The sequence below is a fragment of the Hypanus sabinus genome, chromosome 8 (assembly GCF_030144855.1).
Source record: "Hypanus sabinus isolate sHypSab1 chromosome 8, sHypSab1.hap1, whole genome shotgun sequence".
In the NCBI taxonomy this organism is placed as follows: Eukaryota; Metazoa; Chordata; class Chondrichthyes; order Myliobatiformes; family Dasyatidae; genus Hypanus; species Hypanus sabinus.
The window spans coordinates 154,698,834-154,722,960 of NC_082713.1; the positions used below are offsets into that span (position 1 = coordinate 154,698,834).

General features: G+C 40.1%; 2 protein-coding genes across 2 annotated transcripts in view; one reads left to right on the forward strand and one right to left on the reverse strand.

Annotated features, from left to right (window-relative positions):
- Positions 1-23,580, forward strand: part of LOC132398622 (F-actin-capping protein subunit alpha-2) — a 50,714-nt gene extending 27,134 nt beyond the window's left edge. The window contains exons 6-10 of the mRNA XM_059978305.1: positions 13,105-13,184; positions 14,571-14,649; positions 18,244-18,315; positions 20,757-20,819; positions 22,631-23,580. Of these exons, the coding sequence (XP_059834288.1) occupies positions 13,105-13,184; positions 14,571-14,649; positions 18,244-18,315; positions 20,757-20,819; positions 22,631-22,771 (435 nt within the window). The 3' untranslated portion in view covers positions 22,772-23,580. The remainder of the gene's footprint in view (positions 1-13,104; positions 13,185-14,570; positions 14,650-18,243; positions 18,316-20,756; positions 20,820-22,630) is intronic.
- The window catches only part of LOC132398620 (general transcription factor II-I repeat domain-containing protein 2-like), a 69,725-nt gene continuing 52,640 nt past the window's right edge, over positions 7,043-24,127 (reverse strand). The window contains exon 2 of the mRNA XM_059978287.1: positions 7,043-9,539. Coding sequence (XP_059834270.1) covers positions 7,112-9,046 — 1,935 coding nt within the window. The 5' untranslated portion in view covers positions 9,047-9,539 and the 3' untranslated portion in view covers positions 7,043-7,111. The remainder of the gene's footprint in view (positions 9,540-24,127) is intronic.

The window sequence follows — 24,127 nt, forward strand, 5'->3', positions numbered from 1 at the left end:
ATATGGCCCTTGTGGCTAAAGGGATCGGGGGTATGGAGAGAAAGCAGGTACAGGGTTCTGAGTTGGATGATCAGCCATGATCATACTGAATGGCGGTGCAGGCTCGAAGGGCCGAATGGCCTACTGCATCTATTTTCTATGTTTCTAATGAATTTCCCAACTACAAGCAGCCTACTTTCTCCTTTTCTGCTGGATCAGCGAGTAATCCTGCAGCTATGTTAAGCAGGCACTCAAGATAGAAAATGCTGCCATTAGCAAGCAAGGAACAGCCTACCCTATAGTCTTTGAAATCATTGTTGGGGACTTCATTTGGGCTTGTTTGAAGAAATCTGCTCAGTTATCATCGTAACTTAAAGCACCAGAGGTCCTAACACATTCAACCACTGGTATATTACAATTAGGAATGCCTAGCATTCCATGCCTAGACCACCTTTTGGGAAATAGGTTCACTTGGCTTTCCTCCTACCTTCATACAAGCAGAGACTAAAAGTGCAAGGCTCCAGAGTTCAGGATAACAGAGGACGTCGTGGGAGGCAAGAAGTGGCTATAGGATTGCGTCAGTCACAAAATGCTGGAGAAACTCAGCGGGTGAGGCAGTATCTATGGAAGAGTACAATCAACATTTTGGCCCGAAACACCAACTGTACTCTTTTTCATAGATGCTGCCTGGCCTACTGAGTTCCTCCAGCATTTTGTGTGTTGCTTGGATTTCCAGTATCTGTAGGTTTTCTCGTTTGTGGTAGGATTGCTTCAAGACGGTCGACTGGGCCATGTTCAAGGACTCAGAGGATCTGTATGAATACACCACAGTTGTCATAGACTTCATAAAAATAGTCATAGATGAGTGTATCCCTACAAAATCATTCAGATTCTTTCCCAAACAGAATCGCCGAATAAACAATGAGAATCTTTATCTGCTGGGGGCCAGTTCTGGTGACCAAGTAAGAGATAAGAGGTCCACATACTTATCTACTGAAAACCAACTTGCATGGAAACTCTGGACCACCAAACCTTAAATCATCGAAGGATGCTCACCAGCTGTAGCAGGGATCAAATGCTGTTATCTCTTACAAAATGAAACTAAGTGACATTGGTGTGTTACGAATGTGCCACAACTCTGAGGGGCCAAAGGGTACAAAGTAGCCCCCTCCTTTTTGAGAATCGCAAGTTCGCTATTAATTCGGGTCTGGGACCCAGGAAATGAGAGAGAATCCTCAGGGTTTTGGAATGTGTCCTGGCCTCAGCGAGACAAAGCCACAGATAACAGCCATTGTCTCTTGGAGACGGAATTGTGTATTGAGTACTGTACTATTCATTGAAGCCCTCGGGATGACCAGAGTGGGCTGGTTGAGGGATTGCATCATCCCAACCTGATTGACATCTGAGACCCCGTGATTAAGGATAAAAGAGGGTCTGGGGAACAACGCCTTAAGATGCACCAGGAGAAACGCTAGAAATCCAGTGACAGCATTTAATAGCGACAGCCGGTGGGGGGCTCGCGTGCGTCCTTTCCCTTTGCCTGGGATTGGGGCCTTACCACGGAAGAACGGCTTAGCTAAAGGAGAGGCCACAAGTGATCGGCCACACCAACGGAACTCTGGAAGGATCAAAATCATAAAAAGGAAAAGCTGGCAGGTTTCTAAAAATCTCTCTCTTGACTCCAACCAAAGGCTGCAGCCTGAATGAACTGAGTGACTTTTATATTTCCATTGGACAATACATTATCCCCTAGACAATGATAGAGCTATTTCTTATTGATTATTATTATTCCCGCACTTTTAGATTTAGTATTGATGACGTATGTTATCTGTATGTTTGCATTGATACTATTTTTGTGTATTTTTACTAAGAAATACTGTTAAAAATAGTACCATCGGACTTCAACAGACCTCTCTATCTTTGCTGGTAAGTGACCCAGTTACGGGGTTCGTAACAACATGGGGCCTCGTCTCGAGATTTGATACCAAATTGGAGGGCCAGTGAATCAGGCTTGTAAGTCCAAACTTGGATCTAGTTGCGTGGGTAGCCAGACAGGAAACCAGCAAAGATGGATGTGGATGAATTTTTAGAAAACCCGACTCTGGAGGTGCTAGAAGCGGCCACAAAGTCGGAATTGAGAAATATTGTAAAAGGACCAAACCTTGCAGAGGTGAGGTTGTCAATGAAAAAGCAGGAGGTGCGGAGGGCCGTAACTCAGTATTATATTGTGAAGAATGTGTTTTCTGCTGAGGTATTGGAAAATATCCCTGAAAAGGCAACAGCCAGTGGGACGCTTCAGTTAGAGTTGGAGAAATTAAGGTTGGAACATGAAATTAAATTAAAGCAGCTGAAAAGGAAAACGAAAGAGCCGAAAGGGAGAAGGAAAGGGCTGAGAAAGAGAGGGAGGTGGAGAAACAGAGGCAGCATGACTTGGACATGGAGAAGTTAAGGCAAGAGCGAAGACCTCAAGGGTCAGACCGAGAGGAGCGGTTTAATGTTAGTCAGGAGTTTAGGTTAGTATCTCCGTTCGAGGAGACAGATGTTGATAGTTATTTCTTGCATTTTGAAAAGGTGGCAGTGAGTCAGAAGTGGCCCAAAGAGCAATGGGTGACGTTGTTACAAAGTGTGTTAAAAGGGAAGGCACAATGGGCATATGCGGCATTGTCCATGGAGGAGAAAGAGTCTGAGAATTATGAGAAAGTAAAGGAGGCCATTCTTCGGACCTGCGAATTGGTACCTGAAGCCTCTCGACAGAAGTTCAGAAATTTAAAGGGTGGAATCAGACGTATACCAAGTTTGCCTATGAGAAGGGTGTGCTCTTGGATCGTTGGTGTGCAGCAGAAATAGTGGAAGAAGATTTTTGGCGTCTCAGGGAGTTAATTCTGATTGAGGAATTTAAAGGTCGTGTTTTGGACGATATCCGGATGTATTTGAATGAGAACCTGAATAAGTCCATCTCCGAATTTGCTAGGTTCGCAGATGAATATGCCCTAACCCACAAGACAAAGTTTTCCTTGAATAAAAGTTTTATTCCTCGAATAAAAGTTACGTGGGAATGGTAGAGAAAGCCCGCCGGCTGAGGCAGAGATCCCGCCGGGAGCTAGTGGTAAAATTGAGGAGGAGAGGTCCTGGCTTGACCTGTTTTAATTGTGGAAAGGTGGGTCATATTGCATCCAATTGCCTTGCTCTGAGGAAGGAGACAGGAAAATGGAAAGCAGCAGTCCCTATAGGATGTGCTGTGGTGATCAGTAAATCGACGAGAGAGCCCCAGGTAGACAGAGTACAAGAAGGGTCTGAGAAATGTATTTCAAAAGGAACCGTGTCTGTGAGAGAGGGAGACACACCAGTTCCAGTGCGGATCTGGAGAGACACGAGAGCTGAACTATCATTGATTAGCAGTAAGGAACTGGATTTTGGTTGCAAGACAGGAATGGTAGCTTTGAGAGGAATAGGAAAAGGGACAGAAGCGGTGCCCTTACATAGGATCATTATAAATTGTGAGCTGGTTCTGTCCTAGCTTGGAGAAATTCTGGAAAGATGTCCTCACTACGTTATCGTATATTCTGAATCGGCACCTAAAACCAAACCCCTTAATTGCTTTGTTCAGTTTCTGGGGCGAGATAGATTTACGTCTGAGTCCGACCAAATGCTGAATATTATCCTTTGCCTCTCTCCTGGCTAGACACTTGATCCTTCTCAGATGGAGAGATGTTGCCCCGCCCACTCATGCTCAATGGCTTAACGACATTATGGCCTGCTTGGACCTCGAAAAAATCCATTATTCAGTTCTTAATTTGGACCTAAAGTTCCATAAGGTCTGGGGACCTTTTATCGAGTACTTTCATAACCTTCCTCTTGACTAGGGTTTTTTTTGCCTATGAGCTCCTTTTTTTTTCTCTGGTAGTAGGCATTACTATCCTCTGTTGCTAAGTGTATTCACAGTCTGAGAGTTTGATTGTCCTGATTTATATTCTCTATATTGTGTTGTGATTGGTCTGGAGTTTTTTTTTGTGTTGTGGGGCTTGGGGAGGACATTAAGTTGTCTTCAATTTAGGTGCTTTTTTTTAAATTCTCTTTCTCTATCATATTGTCATTGTATGCTTAATTTTGCACTGTATTAATGTTCCTCATTGTGATTTGGGGTTTTTTAATCTGTAAAATGTATATAAAAAATAATTAAAAAAAAAATAAATTGTGGGCTGGTATCTGGACCAGTTGAAATAGGGGTGCGATCAGAATTCCTGAGAACTGACGTGGATGTCCTTCTTGGTAACGATTTAGCCGGTGGTAAAGTTTGGTCAGCAATGAAGCTGACGAGCAAGCCTGTGAGTGTTGAGGGTCCCGCCCCTAGGTTCCAAGATCTATCCCGCATGCGCGACCACTCACAGCATGTCGAGAAAGGCAGCTGAGAACGAGACCAGTTTAAATCAGGCCAGTATCGATTTGGCCAAGACGTTTTTACCGACCTTGTACCAAGAGGGTTTAGAGGGTGGTAAAACGGAGAATAGGAAAGTGAAAAAGAGTAAGGGAGAGGAGGTAGACCTGCCCTTAGCCAGCAGGAAATTTATAGAAGCACGAAGTAAAGATGAGAAACAGATAAGGCTGTTAAAAGGTCCAGGGTTGGACATGGATGCTCTGTCTGGTTTGGCAGAACTGGTTGAAGAAGTTGAAAATTCTAAAGGTATTCCCGATAATGAAATGAGGGCAGTCCTAGATGAAAACGATGCCATTACCTTGAAGAAGTCTGCTGGGTTGGCAGATGAGGTTGTTTCAGCCCGCGGGGTTGAGTTTACTCCGGAAGGGAGTTGCCCAGAGAGTAGCTGGGAGGATCGGGGGAATTTAGAATTTGAAAAGGGTACGGGTATTGAAAGCCTGGAAGAGGCAAATGTCCCGTTTGAGTGTGTTCAAGATGTGGATGCACGTGGTACTGAACCTAGTAATGGAGCTCAGAAAAAGTCTGAGGTATTTGATTCAGTTGAAAAGGAATGCAGTCCTTGTGGGTCAGATGGACTTGGTTCAGTGGGAAAAGGGTTAACCTTGGTAATAGTGGGAAGTGAGAATTCCCAGTTGTTTGTGTTCGGCGGTGTGTTAAAAGTTAGTGAGGAGATAAATGGTGGTGAGGTGAATATTATTATTGAAGAAAAAGGGAAAAGTGTAGTTCCTAGATTGAATGAAGAAAATTTAAAGTCTGGATTGATGTCAGAAGCAGTAACCAGGCTACAGAGACAATGGCTTGGTAACGCGGTGCCTGTGAATCAATTACAGGTTGAGTTGGAATGTAGAGGTGCCCCACATGCTATTGTTATTCAAGAACGTGGTGTGAAAAAGCAGAATTCGAAATGCTGTTTGAACAAAGAGGGATCGCTTACAGTTCTTAAATTGAGAACTAATAGCATGAAGGGTCCTGAAGAGAAAACTAGCAACTTGCTTAAAATTAAAGAATTGTGTGGAAATTCGGAAAAAGGTCTAAGTTTGGAACACATTGTTGATGAAATAACTCCTATGAAAGGAGCAGGTAACAGCCTAGTCCACACTGGTGCACAAGCTCACCATGTGAGAGTTAACTGGAAAAGGGGCGAGGGTTGGCGGAATGCCATTTTAAATAACCGGATCCGGTTTTAAGGGATTTCGACAAAGCATGTGAATAATAAAGACAACCCCCATGGAAGATTGACTGTTAAGTTTGAAAGTAACAATAAAGATTAGTATTTGCATGAACTTTTGTAGTATACACATAAGCTAAGTCACAACTCTTTATTTTTTGTTTGCTGAAGAAAAGGAATAAAAATAGGTAGTTATTAAATTGGAGTCTGATGCTACAAAACTTTATTAAGGTACAAGATGTTAAGATATTAAAGGAAGTGACAATGTAATCGTTAACTGTTTAGATGCTGAATTGAATGTATAACTGCATTACTCTGTAGTGAAAGAAAAACTCTTGTATTGTGTTAGATTCTGAACTCCTGTAAGACTCTGTAGTAATTCATTTTTACTGATGGTAAAAAACCTTTGAAGGAAGGGGGTGTTACGAATGTGCCACAACTCTGAGGGGCCAAAGGGTACAAAGTAGCCCCGTCCTTTCTGAGAATCGCAAGATCGCTATTAATTCAGGTCTGGGACCCAAGAAAGGAGAGAGAATCCTCAAGGTTTTGGAATGTGTCCTCGCCTCAGCAAGACAAAGCCACGGATAACGGCCATTGTCTCTTGGAGACGGAATTGCGTATTGAGTACTGTACTATTCATTGAAGCCCTCGGGACGACCAGAGTGGGCTGGTTGAGAGATTGCATCATCCCAACCTGATCGACATCTGAGACCCCATGAGTAAGGATAAAAGAGGGTCTGGGGAACAACCCCTTAAGACACACCAGGAGAAACGCTAGAAATCCCGTGACAGCGCTTAATAGCGACAGCCGGTGGGGGGCTCACGTGCGTCCTTTCCCTTTGCCCGGGATTGGGGCCTCACCACGGAAGAACGGCTCAGCTAAAAGAGAGGCCACAAGTGACTGGCCACACCAACGGAACTCTCGAAGGATCGAAATCATAAAAAGGAAAAGCTGGCAAGTTTCTAAAAAATCTCTCTCTTGACTCCAACCAAAGGCTGCAGCCTGAATGAACTGAGTGACTTTTATATTTCCATTGGACAATACATTATCCCCTAGACCAGGGGTCAGCAACCTTTACCACTGAAAGAGCCACTTGGACCCGTTTCCCACAGAAAAGAAAACACTGGGAGCCGCAAAACCCGTTTGACATTTAAAATGAAATAACACTGCATACAACGTTTTTTTTGCCTTTATGCTATGTATAAACAAACTATAATGTGTTGCATTTATGAAATTGATGAACTCCTGCAGAGAAAACGAAATTACATTTCTGCATGCAACAAAAACATTTTGAACTCCGAAAAAAAGACGTTGGGTTGAAGGTTACTTTTAAGTAAAATACTCAACGTCTATTTGAGTCCTTCTTGTATTTATGAAAAACGCCAAACTTAAATTTGCCGCCAGCAGCAAACCAAAAATAACATCAGCCAGCTGTCAGCCTGAAAAATAAAAGGACTATTTCACTGAACAATGAAAAAATATGAATATACATAAAATAATAGGCAATTAAAATATTTATCATACTTGGTTAATGGGATTTCTGCTCCTGGACCTCAGCGCACAGCGTCTGCACATCAGGGCTGTATGACGTCACCTTCATCTTTACATAGGATCGCAAGCTGTCATCTGTGAGGCGTGCGCGATGTTTGTTTTTAATAAAGTTCATGTTGGAGAACACCTGCTCACATACATATGTGGATCCAAAGATCGACAGGACTCCAAGCGCATACTTTTTCATGTTTACATAAATGTCGGGCATAGCATTCCATGTTTCGAACACAAGTTTGTCCGGTTTTGGAAGGTTTTCAATATCACTCCATTTGTGATTCTGAGCAAGAACGGCCTTCTGACGGGCAACATCTTCAAGGTCTGCTGTCAAGCGTCTAAACTTGGACACCCATATGTCTTTGTCGGCTATGTCGGCCAGTTCCATCTCAAGATCAGGTTGACTCACACCTGCCAATGCAGTCGTATTCAGTAGGGAAGGATCGATGCTTAAGGGAGTGACCGGGAAGGATAATGTGTTTTTTTCCTCTCTGAACTCACAGAAGCGTTTCCCAAACGATGTTTGCATTGCGATGATTGCAGAATGTAAATACTCCGAAATTATCATGTCGTGACCTTGTTTGAACTCTCTCAAATTGGGGAAGTGAGACAAAGTGCCTTTCTGTAAATCTCTGGCAAGCACTGTCAACTTGCGCTCGAATGCCAAAACATCCTCCAACATGTGCAGGGCTGTGCGTCCTTTCCCCTGAAGAGCTGTGTTCAGCGTGTTCAGGTGCGCTGTCATGTCTACCATGAAGTGTAGCTTTTCCAGCCACTCTGGCTGTTCCAGCTCAGGAAAGGTGAGCCCTTTGCTGCCCAGGAAAGTTTTCACTTCTTCCAGACATGCGACAAAGCGTTTCAGCACCTCCCCTTTGGACAGCCACCGGACTTTGTTGTGCAGCAGGAGATCAGAATATGCGCTTTCCATCTCGTCCAGTAACAAACGGAATTGACGGTGATTTAAACTTTTTGCCATTATTTTATTGACAATCTGAATGACAACATCCATTACTTCTGTGCATTCCGGAGGAAATGTTTGAGCGCACAGTGCCTCTTGGTGCAAGATGCAGTGAAAAGTCAGCAGCTTTCTGTCCAGCGACTTCTGCAGTAAAGCCACAAATCCCTTGTGCGTTCCCGTCATATTCGGAGCCCCATCAGTAGCTACTGACACCAGATGGGTGGTCTTTATTCCTTTGGCTCTTAAACAATTCAAGACAGCCTCACAGATGTCCTCCCCCCGTGTTTGGTCTTTTAGAGGTATCAACTCAATCAGTTCTTCCTGTGGCCCGGCAGAGTTTACATACCGGCAGAACAACGCTATTTGTTCAATATCACCTTTGTCTTTAGACTCGTCACAGGCAATCGAGTAGGCCACAGCTGAATTGATGTCTTTAATTTGCTGTCTTGTGATGTCTTCTGCCATTTTTATGGTTCTGTCTTTGACAGTCTTTGCAGAGAGGGGCATATCCCTGATTTTCTGCACAATTTCACTCTTGTTTTTAAAGTCCGTGAATAGATGTTCTGAAATCTTAATGAAAGATTCTTTTATATATTCACCATCTGTAAACTGTTTCCCGTGCCTGACTATTTCCTGAGCGGCAATATAACTGGCGTATGTCGTTGATTTTCCAGACTTCATCCATTTCTGGAAATGATTTTTGCTCAGATCAACCTTCTGCATCAGTTCCGAAACGGCTTTTTTTCTCTCATCTCCATCCGGATATTTTTGAGCAAAGGCTGCGTGTTTACTCTGGAAATGCCTTGCGACATTTGACTTTTTGTTGTTTGCTAGTTTCTCATTGCATATTAAGCATACCGGTAAACCAGTCTCGTCAACAGTGAAAGCAAATGAATCTGTCCACGTATCATTAAACGTTCTGTTTTCTTCAGTCACTTTTCTTTTTTTAGAATTCTCCATAGTTGGCTTACCTTGGATCGAAAAATTAAAGAAATCGCGCACTGGCGGGTGTCAGGTATTGGCAGTGGTGACGTATATTAATAGCGATAAAAACACGTTGTAGCGGTGTGCTCACGCAGTCAGTAAACTGCAGTCGAATAACTTTATTCGAACTAAACAGCCTTGCTTTTAAGCCTCCCTCAACCCAGCCCCCATGGACGCAGATGCTGCAAAAGACGCGTACTCACAAACCCCCGTAGGCTATCTCCCTTAGCCGGAATGCTGGCTAATTGTGAGCCGTTTCGGATGTGCCAGGAAATGTGTCGCCACACTTAGATTGTACAAGATCACCATAATCTTCAAATTTAGAATTACATTTCAAAAGCTAACAAACTAACATAAAATACATTTTAATTAAATACTGACCAATTATTTCCCAAAGCCACAGGGAGCCGCAGCACAGAGGTGAAAGAGCCACAAATGGCTCGGGAGCCGCAGGTTGCCGACCCCCGCCCTAGACAACGATAGAGCTATTTCTTATTGATTATTATTGTACCCGCACTTTTAGATTTAGTATTGACGACATATCTGTATGTTTGCATTGATATTATTTTTGTGTAATTTTACTAATAAATACTGTTAAAAATAGTACCATCAGACTTCAACGGACCTCTCTATCTTTGCTGGTAAGTGACCCAGTTATGGGGTTCGTAACAGGTGACATCAAGGCTTCACTCTCAGATGAGCTCAATTTAACCATCAAAACATGGAGGACCCTTCACAATCTCCCATGGCCCCAATGACTCTGTGATTTCATCTCTGAGGCTGCAGTGAGAGCATCCTTCAGGAGGGTGAACCCAGAGAAAGCATCCAACCCAGATGGGTTACTTAGCTGAGAACTAAAGACTTGTGCTAATCAACTGGTTGGAATGTTCATTGATATCTTTAATCTCTCGTTTTGGCAGTCTGCTTCAGGCAGGCTTCAATTATACTGGTGCTTAAGAACATGGTAATGTACCTCAGTAACGATTGTCCAAGAGCACTTTCATCTACTGTGAAGTGCTTTGAGAGGTTGGTGATGAAACATAGTGACTTGGATCTGCTCCAATTTTCCGACTGTCATAGCAGATGCCATTTATTTGGCTCTTCATTCTGGAATATCTGTGTAGCAAAGATGAATACATCAGGATGCTTTTTTCAACTACAGTTCAGTATTAAGTACCATCATCCCCTCAAAATTAATCAATAAGCTTCAAGACTTTGGCCTTAATACCTCGGACAATTGGATCCTCAATTTCCTCACTTGCAGATGCCAGTCAGTTCAGATTGGCTAAAAATATCTCCTTCACAATCTCAGTCAGCACAAGTGTACCACAAAGCTGTGTGATTGTAGCACCCTGCTCTACTTGCTTTATACTTATGACTGAGGCTCCAATGCTATGTTTGCTGATGACATCACTATCATTGGCCAAATCAAAGGTAGTGAAAAATCACCATATAGGAGAGAGATTGAAAATCTGACTAAGTGGTACCACGACAGTGACCTCTCACTCAACGTCAGCAAGACAAAGGATCTGAAAGTTGACTTCAGGAGGAGAAAACCAGGGGTCCATGAGCCAGTCCTCATCAGTGGATCAGAGGTGGAGGGGTCAGTAACTTTAAATTCCTTGGTGTTATCTTTTCAGAGGATCTGTCCTGGGTGCAGAACGTAATTGTCATTAAGAATAAAGCATGGCAGTCCCTGTACTTATGAGTTGACAAACTTCTATAAATGTGATGGAGAGTATATTGTCTGATTACATGCAGCCCAGTCCGTCACAAGTAAAGCCCTCCCCACCATTGAGCACGTCTGTATGGACCCTTGTTGGAGGAAAGCATTTCTATCATCAAGGAACCACACCATCCAGAACATGCTCCCTCCTCACTGCTGCCATCATGAAGGAAGTACAGGTGCCTCAGGACCCACACCACCAGGTTCAGGAGCAGTTATTAACCCTCAACCATCACGCTCTTGCACCAGAAGATATAACTTCATTTAACCCTTCACTGATTTCTTCCCACAAACTATGAACCCACTTTCAAGAACTCCTTCATCTCATATCCTCTATTGCTTATTATTATAACTTTTTTATAACTTTCGTACAGTGGTCTTTGTACATTGGTGGTTTGTCCTGTTGGATGTGGGCTTTCATTGATTTTTTTTGATTCTTGGATTGACTGTATGCCCACAAGAAAATGAATCTTAGGTTTGTATATGGTGACATATGTACTTTGATAATAAATTTACTTTGAAGCCTGCTTTCATAGTCCCAACACTGTCCTTTTACCCCATTTCCTATCTTGATACTCTTTACTGCTCTTACCCAGTTGGTTCCCACTCATATCTGATACCTTTTGCCTTTGATTTTCTTCTGCAAGTCTTATTTTGACTACATGTGGCCAGTCACTGTAGATATTTACCTTCCCTTCACAAGCTTCCAGGAGGACTTTTATGTCTTGGTCAAAGGCCCATTATATTTTCCCTATGCCCCTATTGTTACCCTTCTGAACTTGTTCTTGCACTGCATAAATTCTTTCTTGAAAAGTCATTTCCTCTGATTTGTGAGTAATGATTTCCTACTGTAACTGCTAGACATTTGATCAACTTGAGACCCAGCCCTTTTTGGTGCATTGATGTTTTTCCCTTATCTAAATATTTGTTGCCGATCTCCATCCTGTACCTTTGCGTGGGTCATGTCCAGCTATTTCTTCCTTATTACTTTACCTCCATTTTTGGAGTAAATGAGTGATTGTGCCCTGCTGAAGGGTTTCAGGCTGAAACATCAACTGTACTCTTTTCCTAGATACTGCCTGGCCTGCAGATCCTCCAGCATTTTGTGTGTTGATTGGTCCAATGCTAGTTGATTTTCCTCTCTTTCCCCCCCCCCCCCCCCCCCACCAACACCTTGACTGCACTTTTATAATGATTCCTTCCATTCTCCTATTTTCTGTCTCTGATCATTCCATTTCGTACCTGTGCTTCTGGCCTTATCTTCAGCTGACATCAGGTCTTCACTGTTGACATGGCTCACAACCATCTGTTATTGCAATTCTCTTATTCATCTGAGAACCAGGATAAAATTGTGTTTCATCTCACTAGATAGTAAATGCAATATTGCTTCCTCTCTATGAAGCTTACAAATTGCCATCCCCTAAGATGATATCCTCTTCCCTCTTTTCCCAAGTAACTGCTTATTCTGAATACTGCTTCCTTCTGCTTTAATGCTATGTCTGTTATCCACTTGGCTCTCTGTTCAGCTCCAAATGTACTGTGCTATTGTACCTTTGTCCTTCCCACTGTCTGAGACCTCAACACTTTCTCGTTGAAATAGTGATTTATTTTGATGATTCAGCTTTCATTTCTAACTTCTAGCCTCTACTTATTCATGTATTTCAAATAAAGATACTGCTTCTCCCACTTTCACATCAGAAGTTCTTTTCTTTTCTCCTTTTGCTGCAGTTCCTTTGTCACTTAATCTCCTTGCCCTGGTCTAGAAATTTTAACCTGTATCTGCAATACTGATGGCAGTCATTGACCCCAAATATTAACTTTTTCTCCATGGGGAGACCCAAACTTCAAAGTATTGTCACCATTTTCTGGCATATATCTGGTGTAATTTGTATTTAAAATCAACAGCATTCATGATGTTTGGTTTAAGTCTCTAGGTTATCGCTCGGTTCATTCAAAAAGTAGAGATTACTTGTACTGAAATTCATGCCTCCAAGGCAAAAAAGTTTATCCAATTTGAAGTCCTTGAATTAAAATTATCAAACACTTTGTGAAGGAAATCTCATTTCTGAATTTGGATGTGTTGCCACTCGTTTTCCTGATCACCAAAGGATATTTTTCCTGGAATGTATCAAAATGTATCTGTCAGCAGAACATTTATTTCAGGCATCCCAGCAGCTTTGGATTTAATACTTGATCATCATGCTCACTTAACCATCATGAAAGCCTAGGATTTCAGTAAAACACTTAGTTTGTGTAATATTCACATTTTATTCAAGCCATTCCAAATGCCATTTTGCTCTTTTTCCAGGTATATGGGAAAACGATTGGTGGGCATCAAACTATCATAGTATGCATTGAGAGCCATCAGTTTCAACCCAAAAATTTCTGGTATGTTGAACTTAATCCCAGAATGTTTTGTCTAATTCTGACAGAATAGATAGAGGCTATTTTTTGGCAGTCTTACCATAAATGACATCTTGGAAAGCATTGACATTACAGTGATTTAAAGCATATTCAAGCAGCCCTGCTTGATTCTTGTGTGATCTAGAAATTCTGTGGGGCAAAATGTTCATGTTGTCAATTACCATAACATAACAATGCCAAAGTAAAAATGACTAGAAAAAAATATTTGTATAAATCCTTTCAGTATCTCGGGGTGTCCAGATTTTGAGGGGATGCGGAGTGGAACTGCTTTATTTAGTTTTAGTGTTACTACTTTTTACATAAGGTAATATCACATAGTGACCACTATTAGGTGCACCTGTGCAAATATCTAATCAGCATCTCAGTGCATAAAATCATGCAGTCATAGTCAGGAAGTTCCATTGTTCAGACTAAACATCAGAATGGGGAAGAAATGTGATCTAAGTAACCTTGACTATGGAATGATTTGTTAGTGAGTATCTCAAGTCTGATGCCCTAGGATTTTCACACAACAGTGTCTAGAGTTTACAGAGAATGGTGTGGTTGGGGGGGGGGGGGGGGGGGGGTGTAGAAACATCCAGTGAGCAGCAGTTCTGAGGGGGAAATGCCTTATTAATGAGAGGTTAGAGGAGTATGTCCAAGCAGCAGTAACTCACATAATGATGTGCAGAAGAGCATCTTCGAACATGCAACATATTGAACCATGAAGTGGATGGGCTACAGCAGCAGAAGACCACAAATATGCACTCAGAGCTCACTTTACAGGAGGTATCTAATAAATTAACCACTGAGTGCAAGCCTTCTTGAGGAAGAATGATGGGGAGATTCTTCTCGATAAAATGCCTTGCTGTTTAAGACAAAATCTGGAGGAATGGTAGAGCATATACTGGGAACTACATGGGGGAATTTATCTGATCATACAACCACCTGTGAATGCTGTTTTGATTATGCTATATATTGCATTTTATTTTTTGTTTATTAATTGTGCATAAAGCATTTGTAGGCTTTCTAGGGAAAAAACAATTATTAAGAGCCTTATGGTATGTTTATGCAGAATACTATTTTCATCCCTCTTCAGGTGAGTAAGTAGGTCATGCAATGAAGGACATTATTCTCATGCAAGATTGCAAATGAAGCATAATTCTTACAACTGTACAAATAGTGCTCATTTTATATATTGTCATTTTTATTGCCTTATTAATTTTTATTAATATTTGAATACTATCCAAGTAGTCAATTTTTTTTTGCAGTAAGTCTGACTTCCAGAATCTCCAAATTGTATATTGATTTCATAACAGATTGCATGTTTGTGACACTGATGGCATGTTATCTTCATTTCCGTTAATGAAGGAACGGACGTTGGAGATCAGAGTGGAAGTTTACTATCACTTCCTCATCAACTCAGGTGGAAGGCATTTTGAAGATTCAGGTTAGTGATAGCTTTTAAAAGGGTCTGGGGCATACTTAATCCAACTAAACTTGAGGTATGTTACTTTAAAGTAAATGTGTTTGTTGCAGTAAAGAGGGAAAAAGAAATTGCATGTATTCCTGCCATTTCCCCAGATCAAGGGATCTATCCCAAAACAATATTTTTTAAAGCTGAAGATGTAAAAATCAGTGTTAAATACCTCCTCATGTTTGTTAGAGCTGTTTTCCCATGTTATGTAATAGATTAAACATCTCTGACCACTTTGTCTTTTGTAATACTTTCATGACCCTGAAGATCCAGTTCCGCCATGAGGGTATTCTTTACTTCACATTTAATATTTATTATGTTACAAGTAGGCACTTTCATTTGTTTGAAAATGTGTATTGTTGCAGCATTGATGGTTTTAGTTATGGTGTTTTCAATACTTCCACAATTTTTGTTCATTCTCTATAAGATTCTACTGCCCTTGCAGTGGAGACTTGCCTTATTTTGATGTTTTAGCTTTTATTTATGTTTCAGTATTGTATAAAGTTCCAGGATGGTTGAAGTGAAGAGATGGGGGAATCAAGTTACTTATTTTCCAATCTCAGTTTTCCCCTTTAAAAGACCAGGTCATCATTGGTGAGATAGGAATAGATTGAGAGGGCTGGAGTCACTCAGGTCATGATACTGGGCAATATGACTCGTGTTCTAATAACTCAAACACTGAAATATTTTTTGCTGAAGACTTCTAAAGGAACTATTTTAATGCTTTTGAGTTAATCTGATTGATACACCAATTGCATTAGGGCTCTATATATATGACTTTCAAAAATTAATAAAACTGCATATTTTGAATGTCCTTACTCCCATGTTCCAAATTGATTTGCTACATGGATATGCAGCATTGTAATTTTGCTTTCTGATCTGTATTTCTCGGGTTGTCTTTATATCAAAGTTTATTTTTTATACTTGGTCTTCTCAAAATTCTGTATTGATATTTTGTCACTGGGATTACCAAAAATGGAAAAATGATAGGAATAGATTCTAGCTTTTAGATGAGATATCAGAGTTGAATCAGAATAAGCACTTGTGCTTGCTCTGTTTATGATTTCTTGTGGTAATAACTGACCAAGAGGGTTATTGATACTGTTTGAAATTTTGGTTTCTTAATTTGTGCTTTCATCTATAAGACAGACTCACTAGTGTTGCCTATTTCACTTTTTAAAATCAAAGCTTTAATCACAATATACAGCTTTTAAAGTCCAATGAAGGATCCATTTATTCAATTTAGTTTTAAGGCCAAATTGTACTGTGGTCAGGATGTAATTGCAGATAAATCTATACTGAGATTATTTGGCAATGCAAATTAGTGCTTGAGGTTATTTGAAAGGCAATTTAATTCTTCATAGAAAACAGCAATACAAAAGCAAAATACAGTAAGCAGCAGAAATCTGAAAGTACATGATTCAAACAGTGTTTGTGGATTACAGCCCTTCAAGTTGATGCCCTTTCAACATGACTTAGATTAGAATAGACTCAACTTTATTGTAATTGTGCTGAGTACAGATACAAAGCCAAATGAAATGCAGTTAGCATCTAACCAAAAATGCAAAGAATAATGTTATTTACAAAATAACTGCGAATTTAAAAAGTGCTACAGCACACAAATATAAAAGTACTGAGACTGTCCGATATGGGTGCAATACTGCTTAGCGCTGTGGTGTGAGATTCAGCGGGGTCAAAGCCTCAGGGAGGAAGCTCTTCCTGTGCCTGTCGGTGGGGGAGCAGAGGCTCCTGTAGTGCCTACCAGGTGGGAGGAGAGTCAAAAGTCCATGGTTAGCGTGAGATGCATCCTTGATAATGCTTTTCGCCCTGCCCAGGCAGCGTTTATGGTAGACGCTCTCAATGGTGGGCAATTAGGTGCCAATAATCCGCTGGGCAGTTTTCACCACCTGCTGGAGTGCTTTGCGGTCCGATACGGGACAATTGCCATACCACACTGAGATGCAGATGGTGAGTATGGTACAGCGGTAAAAGTCTGTCAGTATCCTGGGACATAGGTGAGCTTTTTTGATGCTCTGCAGGAAATAAAGGCGCTGTTGCACCTTTTTGATCAGGATGGACGAGTGCAGGGACCAGGTGAGATGTGGACACCAAGCAGTTTGAAGCTTGATTCATGCTCCACTACAGCTCCGTTGATGTAGATGGGGACATGAGTGTGGCTCGTAACATGCCTGAAGTCCGCAATGATCTCCTTGGTCTTCTGGGTGTTAAGGGCCAGGTTGTTGTTGGCATACCACACGGTCAGGTGCTGGACCTTGTCCCTGTAGGCCGTCTTGTCATCCCCTCTGATCAGGCCAACCACCACGATGCCGTCTGCAAACTTGATTATGGAGTTAAAACCATGTACAGGAATGCAGTTATAGGTGAGAAGGGAGTACAGAAGAGGGCTCAGCATACAGCCTTGAGACATGCCGGTGTTCAGGGTGAGAGTGGAGGAGGAGAGGTTGTCTAACTTAACATATTGGGGTCTCTGAGTCAAAGTCCCAAGTTCCAATTGCAGAGGGATGAGCTGATACCAAGCTGGTGAAGTTTGGCAATCAGCTTGGAGGGAGTCACAGTATTGAATGCTGAACTAAAGTCAATGAACAGCATTCTGACTTAAGAGTTGGGGCTGTCCAGGTGGATCGGGGCAGAGTGAAGTACAGTGGAGATGACGTCCTCTGTTGACCTGTTGGTGTGATAGGCAGATTGGTGGGGGTCCAGGGTAGTGGGCAGACAGGATTTCAGATGTGATAGAACCAGTCTCTCAAAGCACTTTGCAATGATGGGCGTGAGTGCAACTGGGTGGAAGTCATTCAGGCCCGCAGCAGTGGAATGCTTCGGCACTGGCACGATGGTGGCGATCTTGAAGCTTGTGGGCACAACTGCACTGCACAGACTCTGAGCACATGACCAGATATTCCATCCGGACAAGCTGCCTTCTGTACATTCACCCTGCTCAGGGTGGCGTGAACATCAGAGGTGGAAAGTAAGAGAGGCAGTTCACCAAGTGAGAGATCCACTTTGAGGGTGACCTCCTTGTTCTCTCTGTCAAAGTGAGCGTAGAAGTAATTGAGTTCATCAGGGAGGGAAGCAGAGATGGAAGGGGGCACAGTACTAGGTGGTTTGAAGTCTGTAATGACCTGTATGCCGTGCCACATGCACCAGGGTCTGAGGAGTCAAAATGCTTCTTGATTCTCTGTGTTTAGCCTGAGAGGTTCCCCTCCTCAGGTTGGTCCTTGCTGAGCTGTAAGCCTCCACCCAGTCTCCAGACCTGAAGCCTGAATCTCAGGCTTTGAGCAGGAGACAAACCTTTCTGTTCATCCATGGTTTCTGGTATTGGCTTGAATTTTTTTTCCCTACAGAAAGTGACTTGACTTGAATGTTTGCTTTATCTTGTTACTTGGTTTTAACTTCAGGTCCTAGGTTATCCTGCTGCTAAGTTTATTTATTGAAAAGTTGTATATCTTTATATGGATTAAAATAGTGGTGTGGGCAGGGTGGGAGAAAGTTGATTTTCAATGTTAAATTTTGATAGAATTGAAAATGCAGACTTTTCATAACTTTTAGGTTCATTATTATGAAGATGGCAATGTTCAACTGGTCAGCCATAAAGATGTACAGGAAACTTTGTCTGTCACTGTAAGTAAGACCTTCGTTTAGCATTCTGATGGGGGAAAATAAGTTGCTTTTTTATCTTGGTTTGTCGGTCTGCTCTTGAGTGTATGTACTGCATGTATTGATTATACATAACGATGCATCCTGGCAATTTACCCACCACCAAACCACACATTTCCTTGCTGCTTTATCCCTATCACCATGCTGTTTTACTGAATGCATAATCTTACAATCAGCCATTAAGAGATGCTAACAGATCTCAGAAATCCTGCCCAATAGACTTAATGATATGTAAACCTATACACTGTATTGGCTGAAAATTTCTACAGGGAAAAAAATTGAGGCTCACCCATTTCTATCATCATGTGAACATTCCAGTAAGGATTCTTGAATAGCAGATGGAAATTGAAGCTGTAGCCATATATTTTCACTACTTTGTTAGATCAAGAGTAGAGCCCGTGTTTAGACCAGTTAACTCAGTACATCTTACCAAATGGTCTCTATAAAACTTGGGTTATCAGGAATACCTTTTAATCTTATCAAACCTTATTGGTTTACCAGATCCACGTACACTGTATTAAAGATAAAGTTAATTCTCCAAAGGGTATGTTTTTTTTTAACAGTGGGGTAGAAATAGATGTTTGTCTATGGAGCCCACTAACATTTAGTGAGATCATGAACAGTCCATGCCCCATTTTGTTAATGTTTTTCCATTTTACTTAATATATTTGGTTGTCATGAATAAATTAGTCTGCTTTAAAATTTTAAAAAACTAATATTTACTCCTTTGTTCCAGATTTCATCCAGCATGTAGAAACATTTTATCTTTGTACTTAACTGGTAACTTGAAACACTGGAACTTCAGTTACTTTCCACTAGTTTAAGTGAGACCTCACGAAGGAGTCTGTGAAATACTTGGTTAAATAAATGCAGTTCTAGTCAGACTACTTCACCCCTTGCACCTTTCTTCCATTACCAGCAGCACACTGAGGATACATTGTGTACCATCTGCAGGATATGCCATTATTTAACAAGAACATCTCTTGAACTTGTATCCTCTTGTCTAGAAGGAAAAAGAAAGGTGTGCATTATAATGACTATTTCCCTCCCTCCCCCCCCCCCCCCCCCCCCCACATTGCAGCTTGGCATTACCCAACAACATTATGAATACTTCATTACCTCAGGAGTAATTAAGAATGAGTAATTATGGTATGTCAGTTGTATCAGCATTGCACAAGTGATTTTTTTTTTGGTAAATCACACTCCAAGCAATGTGTCCCAGTTTCTATAATCTTTATTTGTAATTTAAACCTTATTTAATTATGGTAAATTTGTTACTGCATTCATTGTAAGAACAACATCTACTTAAAACATGGTGCGAAGCACCTTGCAAAATCCATGGTATAATCTAACTTGGCCTTTGTTTCTGACAAGCCATGAGTACAAGGGATAGAACTTGTAATAAAGGCTAGCATTCTGTTGACTTTTGTTATTTAATATGATGCTGCAATTCATACAGATATGTAAAGAGTGGAGGTCCACAGAAATTTGAGCATTTCTTTGTGATTCAAAGGAAATTACATTATTTTGAGCAATAGCTGAAGTCCATTAGTTACTGTTTTGCCCATTTTGATTTGCTTACATTTCCTTGAAATATAATTCCATCAGTGCTGTTTGCAGGGCCTCTTGGTTTTGTCTTGCTTGGATATGACTTTTTCATATCATTTAAATTATTTATAAAATGTTGACAAGTTTGAGTTCAATATATTCTTGCAGGACCCTGCTAGTGATGTGTTATAAATTTGAGAGCTACTTATTCCAGTTGTTACTTAGTTGATTTCTTAACTGGGTCATTCATTTGTCTTCATTTCCCTGACGTTCAATTTTAGCTAAGTCTTGCCTCCTTTTCTTTTCCCACACTTCTATTCCAATAATTCTTACAAGTTAGAACCATAGACATTGTTCTGGCTCCTATTTCAAATAATTCAAAATAAAAGTTAAATAAGCTTTGCCATTTGATGGAAGAAATGCTGAAATGTCATTAACTGAAAACATTCAATGTATTCAATAATTGAATTTACTGTATTAGACGTATAATATCCTGATAACAGATATTAAGTTTATTAGTATACAATTCCTTGTTTTTCCCCTCATCTTCAATAGAAAACGTAAGCTAGCTGCCTTATTCCAGTCTATGTATAATTTCTTCTCTCCAGAGTATCCTCTTCTCCACTCCCAAAGAAATAAAAATGCCTTGACTCAACCTTTTTTACAAGTTTGGATTCTGCCTCCTCATAATTGCTACTACATGACTTGTACATGCTTCTCTTTTTCCCTCCCAAGATTCCCATCTGTTTTGTTTTAATCATTCCGTTCCTCTTGTCTTTCTATCAAATCCCTTCAAAGTTGTAATTTTATCCACTGGCTTATTGAAAACATCTAGATTGTTCTGCTGTCTTTTACAGAATGAAGCTCAGATGGCTAAAGAATTTACAAAACTTGTAGAGGTAGTAGAAAATGAATATCAGGTATGAACTCTTTATTGAATACTTGTTTTTTTTTTCTCCCCCCCACCCCCAAGTAGATTTTTGAACTAAATACTTGTATTCCCAGATCTGTATTTGTATTGTCCTTTGGAAATCTGTTTGACACCAAAATGTAAATATCAGCAGGAAAATAATATTCTGTCAATTCAATCAATCAAACCAGAATAGACACTACAGCTGTCAGGCGCACACGTTTGGTATCTCTCTCTGGATTTTTAAAACCAGAACTTTGATAAGTATGTCCTAAATAATCTCATTTGTGACTCTAACTGGTTTTCAATTTTTTTCTGGTAAAAGAAGCAATTTACCAGATAACTAAGTAGTCAGTTATTTTGACTGACCGGTTTCTCACCAGTCAGGTCACAACTTCAAATTTGAGCCTGCATTATCTTCATAAACCTGATATCAATTAGCCAATTATTGTAAATCTATGGAATAGTACACAAGACAGGCTGTTCACTGTATTTGGTACATGTGAAGGGAATAAATCAATTCTAATTGTTTTCAATATTACTATATAGCTTCTAATTAACTTCAGGATTCAGATTTAAAGTATGGACAGCTTTTAAATTTGACCTCAACTGGTGATTTGGTAAATTGCTTGATTTGTTGATAATTGGATCTTGTCCCAAGAAATTCTGAATTTTCAAAAGTTTACAATTTAATGTGAACAAGTCATAAAATCTAGTGTATTAAAATATATATTTAAATATCACCCATGCCAACCTCCTGTATTGCTGTACTTTATATTTGCATTGAAATCAAACTGGGTAGCATGTTAAAGCTCTAATTGCAGCTCAGAGCTGTTTAAGACTGAAACCAAAAGGAGAATTCTGGAAAAGTCCAGCAGATTAGTTAATGTCTCTTGGTGACCTAAAAGCACCACTATTCAGTCTGCAGACAATCCTGAGCTTCCGTTTGCCTGTCACATTAATTCTGCATGACACACCCTTACTTAAATTCTTTAGCTGCAGCACCCTAGACTATTCCAGTGAATAGCAATTCATGTTCCATTTGGGCACGTTGCAGCCTTGGAATTGGATATTGAATTCAGCAATTTCATACAACTTGTTTTATTCTATTTGCATTAGAATTAGGCAGTTCTGCTGTAAAGTTATCCATCAAGAATACAGTGGACTCCAGTTAATTGGGACACATGGGAACCAGTACCCTTTAGCTCATTAGGCAGTTGTCCCAATTAGCTGAAGTTTCATTGAAATGGTTAAAAAGGGTATAACAAGTTGTGTATTTATGTGAAATACAGAACAAATTAGAACACTGCCAGTAATAGTTATCTGACGTTAACAGGAAACCTGTGCGGGAGAGTTTGTTCTGTTCTTCATTTAAATACATAAATGGTTGTTGAGTTAAATAGTTTGCCTTTTTTTGTAACTTTTAACTATTTCCATGAAATTTCAGCTAATTGGGCCAGAATGTTCTGGTGCTGGTGTGTCCCAGCTAACTATGTCACACGACTTTCAGATGAATAAGTTGAGCATTGTGTCAGCCATCCTTCAGATCATTGTTTTTGTGAGTCACATTTGGATTCAGTGCTGAGTTGAGTGAGCAAAGTTCAGATATATCAATATCTGACCTTTAGCTCATTCCTGATTTCTACACCTGTATGTTGCAATAAAGAAGGCAGACTTGCATAACTTGCAAACTGGTTAACTGGTAGTACTGATCAGAATTTCAGGTTTTGATGCATTCTGATGTTCATTTGTACTTAATTTGTAAATGCCCTGGCCTAATATTTTTATTCAGAGAACCTTAAATCTGTTTATTTTTTATAGACTGCTATCAATGAAAACTATCAGACCATGTCAGATACTACATTTAAAGCCTTGCGTCGACAACTGCCAGTCACCCGCACCAAAATCGACTGGAATAAAATACTGAGCTACAAGATTGGCAAAGAAATGCAAAATCTTTAAGAGGAAGTTTCGCATGACTGGATAATTTTCGTGTCTGTTTTAAAAAGGTCTGGTCTCACAAGTGTGAAATTGTTGAACTGCATTTATAAATAATTTGGGAAATTGCCTCATAATCTTTTTCTTTAATACACTTTCAGTTGAACACCATTAGCACTCATGATAGTTTTACTGTGCACAAAGCACATGGCTTTCAATGCAGCATTTCCCTTTCTAACATTCATGTGACTGTTTTCATTTTTAATGTATGTTCCCTTTCTAAAACATCCAGTACAGCCATCATGTTTAGTTGCCATATTTGTTTACAGTACCAGGGTGAGACCATGCCTTTTTTAGATTTTTTTTTTGATTTCTGCTTCATATTATGTTGTTGAGGATTGAAGCAAATTTTAACAGATTGGGCCTATTCCTTCCCATTACCTTTATTTAGGTGAACGGTTATTGATCATTTATATCTACGATGTATCCCTTCATAGATTGCAGTTATTTCCACATTAATTTCCAATCTTGCCTTTATTCTCCATAGAGATATACTGTTCAAGGGGTAAATGACATGGGACAGAAAATACTGAATTAATGGGTAAATAATTCAATATGGTTAGTAATGTTTATGCTTTACTGACATGCACTGTCTCAGATGTAGTTAATATTTCTTGCAAAAATATACATAAAATGCAGATACTGCTTTGTGCCCACATAAACTCCTCCTTCAATGAGCTGTGTAATAAAAGTTACCCATGAGTTATTTTTTATGAAGCAGACACAACTGTACCAGAACAAGACACATTGTAATATAAACCTGTATTCATTAATTTGTGTGCCAGCCTGTTTTATTTCCTCCTTCCAATGACATAACATTTAATTCTTAAATGTACTTTGTATATAATTCATTTGTAAATGACAATTAACTTGTCATTTGATAAATCTAGGATACATTTCTGAAAGAAATGCATGGACATGGTAGCAATTGCAGTGTGAAGTACCCTTTCCTAAGTTTGCTATAGTTTGATGTAAATATATCTCTGTTTAGAGAAGAGTTTAGGGTGCACCTTTACATCTTTTAATAAAATGGGCAAGTTGTCCCAATATTACTTGAGTAATTTTCAGCTAAGTGGCAAAAGAAAACTTCCTACAGAAATTTGCAACAGAGCTTGGTTTGCACACTACCAGTTTATTCTAGAATGAAGTGTTAGATCTAAAGAGCTAGTCTCAAGTCTGTCAAAAGATTCAAGTGGTGTTGAAGTTGTAAATAAGTTTATGCCTGTTACTTGCCAACATATGAAAATGCTCTAGCATTGTAACCTTACATGTAATACCCATGTACAGAATGCATTCATGGCAGGGATAAATGGTTCATGG